We start from the raw sequence: 2,872 nt of genomic DNA on the forward strand, positions 1-2,872 counted from the left end.
AAGTTAGCGACTTGTAAATATCATAATCCATATCTACGAATTTTTCCGATTTCAATGAAATATTACTTGTATAGAAAAGTTTAAAATTTGAAGAAGTTTAATTGAGGAAACTTGAGCTTAATATTCAATTTCATATTGCTTACTTCCCCAATTTTCAAACTTTATGAAAAAATTACATATCGTTGAGTCGGAATAATGCAAAAATTCTGAGCATATTACTTTCAAGGTGGGGGTTTACAGAATTATTAATTTTTTATCACAAAAAGTGTGAGTAAGTGAGTAAATATATTTTATCTATCAATTTGTTTTCGTACCTTTTGTCATTTTTTACAAATTTTTCATTTTGATTTTCAATGTAATTGTTTTGATCAGAACTAAAGTACGCGTCCTGTCAAAAAGTGATTTGCAAAAAATTTTCAGATATATCTTAGGTTCATAATTCTTGTTAAATTAAAATTTTTTCCTAACTTAAGTTGCTTTTCCAGAAATGTAATTTTTCTTATTTTCAATGTTATTTTTTAAAAATAAAATAACAACTGCGCGCTATATCAAGAAGTTATTATCAACATATTTGTAGATCCTTTTTGTGAGCATAATTTTTGTTAATTCTTTTTTTTCTTATCTTGCATAGTTTGATCAAAAAGTAACATGTCTGATTTTTCATTAATTTTTTCTTGATCAAAATATGAATTTTTTATTTTTCTAGAAAGTCCAAAAAATCTTTATCATAATCTTGTAAGACTTTTAAAAAGCAACTTTTTTCTTTTCCTGACCTTTATACATGTCGTTCGTTGTTTGGCTCAAAATTTTGATTTTCGATTGATTTTTAAAATTTTATAAATGCTATAACGCTGCTAACTTCCTTTATATAAGAAAATCATTAGGATAAATTACTTAGCTTTCTGTGTACCACAAACAGCCATATGCAAGATTTTTAAATCACAAAAAAAATGTTGCTGAAAATTTAAAAATTCTCTTTTTAAATTTTTATCAAACAATGCTGTTTAGTAAACTCGTTCTTTCATTTAGGATGTAAAAAAGGGGTGAAAAAGCTCGATTCGATTTCGAGAGTTATCGTATTTACGGAGGGACGGATGGACAGAGAGACGCTATAGTAAAAACTTGATTTTTGAATTCAGGGAGTCTCAAAACGTGAACATCCGTTGAAAAACAGTGATGGCACACTTCGGACAATTTTAATACTTTTTCGATGATAAATTATGATATATTTAAAACTGTGTTCATTAGATAGAGATTCCACTTTTACCTGTTCCTAGAAAAAGGGCGACGTTAGGAAATATCCGCAAAAATTCACAGATATTCTTTTGAAGTTCTTAAATGCAATAGATTTTTCAAAAATCCCAAATGGCTCCCATGTAATGGCTCGAAATATGCAGTTTAGTAATTCGATAATTCAGAGGTTATTTCTGTTGCAAATGGCAATGAAAGGAATGATGCGTTTCGACATGTTACCCCGACTTTGGAAAGCCTTCTATAAATAACAAAATCGTTACCATTAAGAAGAATACATCATTTAAGGGGTAACACCACCCTCGCGGCAGAGAAAAGCCTTACTTTAAAAAATAAAATTAAATTAATAAAATTTAAAAAATGTAATTAAAGTTTTTTTTAAATTATATTTTGTAGCAATAGTTCACTCTTGAAAAAGTGAATCGATATTTTGTCAAAAAAATAAGCAGTAAATTGTTTATAAAACAGAAAGTTTACATTAAATAAAAAAGCAGCTACGTACTTCGACGAAGAATATAATTTTGAAGCTATGCCATTCAAATTTAAAAGTGATTCATACAAAGGTGTCGTTTCTGGCAGTGTCACTGGAGGAACTGCTGTCACTGGCTGGGGTGCACCTTGGGGTTAGTTCAACATTTGTAAAATTTTTATCAACTGATTGTAATCACAATATAAAAATTTTGCTTATGACTCTTTGAGTTTGAATTATTAAAAATTAAGAGATTAGTAGCGAAAACTGAAGTATGACATTTAATATAGATAGACGGGACGGATTTTTTCCTCGGCTGGAACGACTCGGCTGGTACATTAGAGCATCGACTTGATCTAATACTAATTCAGTTCTGAGATGATCCGTTTTTTAGTTTTGGAAACAAGAATTTAAAGTGCTTGAAATTATACATGAGCAAGATAATAAGTTATTCATATTCATTGATAGTATTCCTAATCATTTATGTTGTTAGTAAAGTTTTTTGGCAGGGCTAATATAATCATATTTATAATTTCTTGTAATAAAAACCTTTCTTATATCAAAACTGGAGCTGGAACAATCAGAAGTTTCAGCTGCTCCCTACACTCTTTATTTAAAGCCTTCTTTGAAAAGGTTATGGGCCCAGAAGGGTTTTTATCACCATCGCACAAGATATCGTGCATATAATTAATTAATTAATATAACTATTCTATGATGTTCAGGTGCTGTAGGTGTTGCTCATGCAGGTGTTGCTCATGGAGGTATTTGGGGTGCAGCTCCATGGGGTGCTGCAGTTGCTGCACCATGGGGAACCGCTCACGAAAGTGTATGGGGAGCATCTCTTGCTGGGCCAGTAGTAGGAACTGCTGCACTTGCTGGACTCGTCGCTGCCCCAGTCGTCATTGCTGGACCATCTGGAAGTATTTCTTCTGGACACGGAGTAGCTCCTTTGAACGCTCGTCTTGGTGCCCACTGGTAAACTTCGTCAATCGAAATTACCGACTGATTTTCCCCTTGGCCGCGATCTTATGATATTCATTGACGGCCCCATGATCTTTGTGATCACTAGTACTCTTTGTGTATCACTAGTTTGTGATCACTAGTACTTCTTAATGCATTTTTGTTGCCATTTCTATGTGTAGATACTAAAGG

At 32.0% G+C, this 2,872-nt stretch overlaps 1 protein-coding gene across 1 annotated transcript; it reads left to right on the forward strand.

The window, feature by feature from the left end:
- The first annotated feature begins 1,780 nt into the window (after positions 1-1,780).
- LOC117178448 lies at positions 1,781-2,699 on the forward strand. The gene is made up of 2 exons (XM_033369875.1): positions 1,781-1,874; positions 2,443-2,699. Exons 1-2 carry the CDS (start codon positions 1,781-1,783, stop codon positions 2,697-2,699), a joined length of 351 nt encoding a protein of 116 aa, XP_033225766.1.
- The last annotated feature ends 173 nt before the right edge of the window (positions 2,700-2,872 follow it).

This window comes from Belonocnema kinseyi, chromosome 8 (genome assembly GCF_010883055.1).
Source record: "Belonocnema kinseyi isolate 2016_QV_RU_SX_M_011 chromosome 8, B_treatae_v1, whole genome shotgun sequence".
Classification (NCBI taxonomy): Eukaryota; Metazoa; Arthropoda; class Insecta; order Hymenoptera; family Cynipidae; genus Belonocnema; species Belonocnema kinseyi.

Excerpts from the sequence above, each read along its gene's own strand:
- LOC117178448 (XM_033369875.1), top strand. The coding sequence starts at position 1,781 with ATGCCATTCAAATTTAAAAGTGATTCATACAAAGGTGTCGTTTCTGGC. Across the intron at positions 1,875-2,442 it reads TGGCTGGGGTGCACCTTGGG|GTGCTGTAGGTGTTGCTCAT; the intron begins GTTAGTTCAACA and ends TATGATGTTCAG.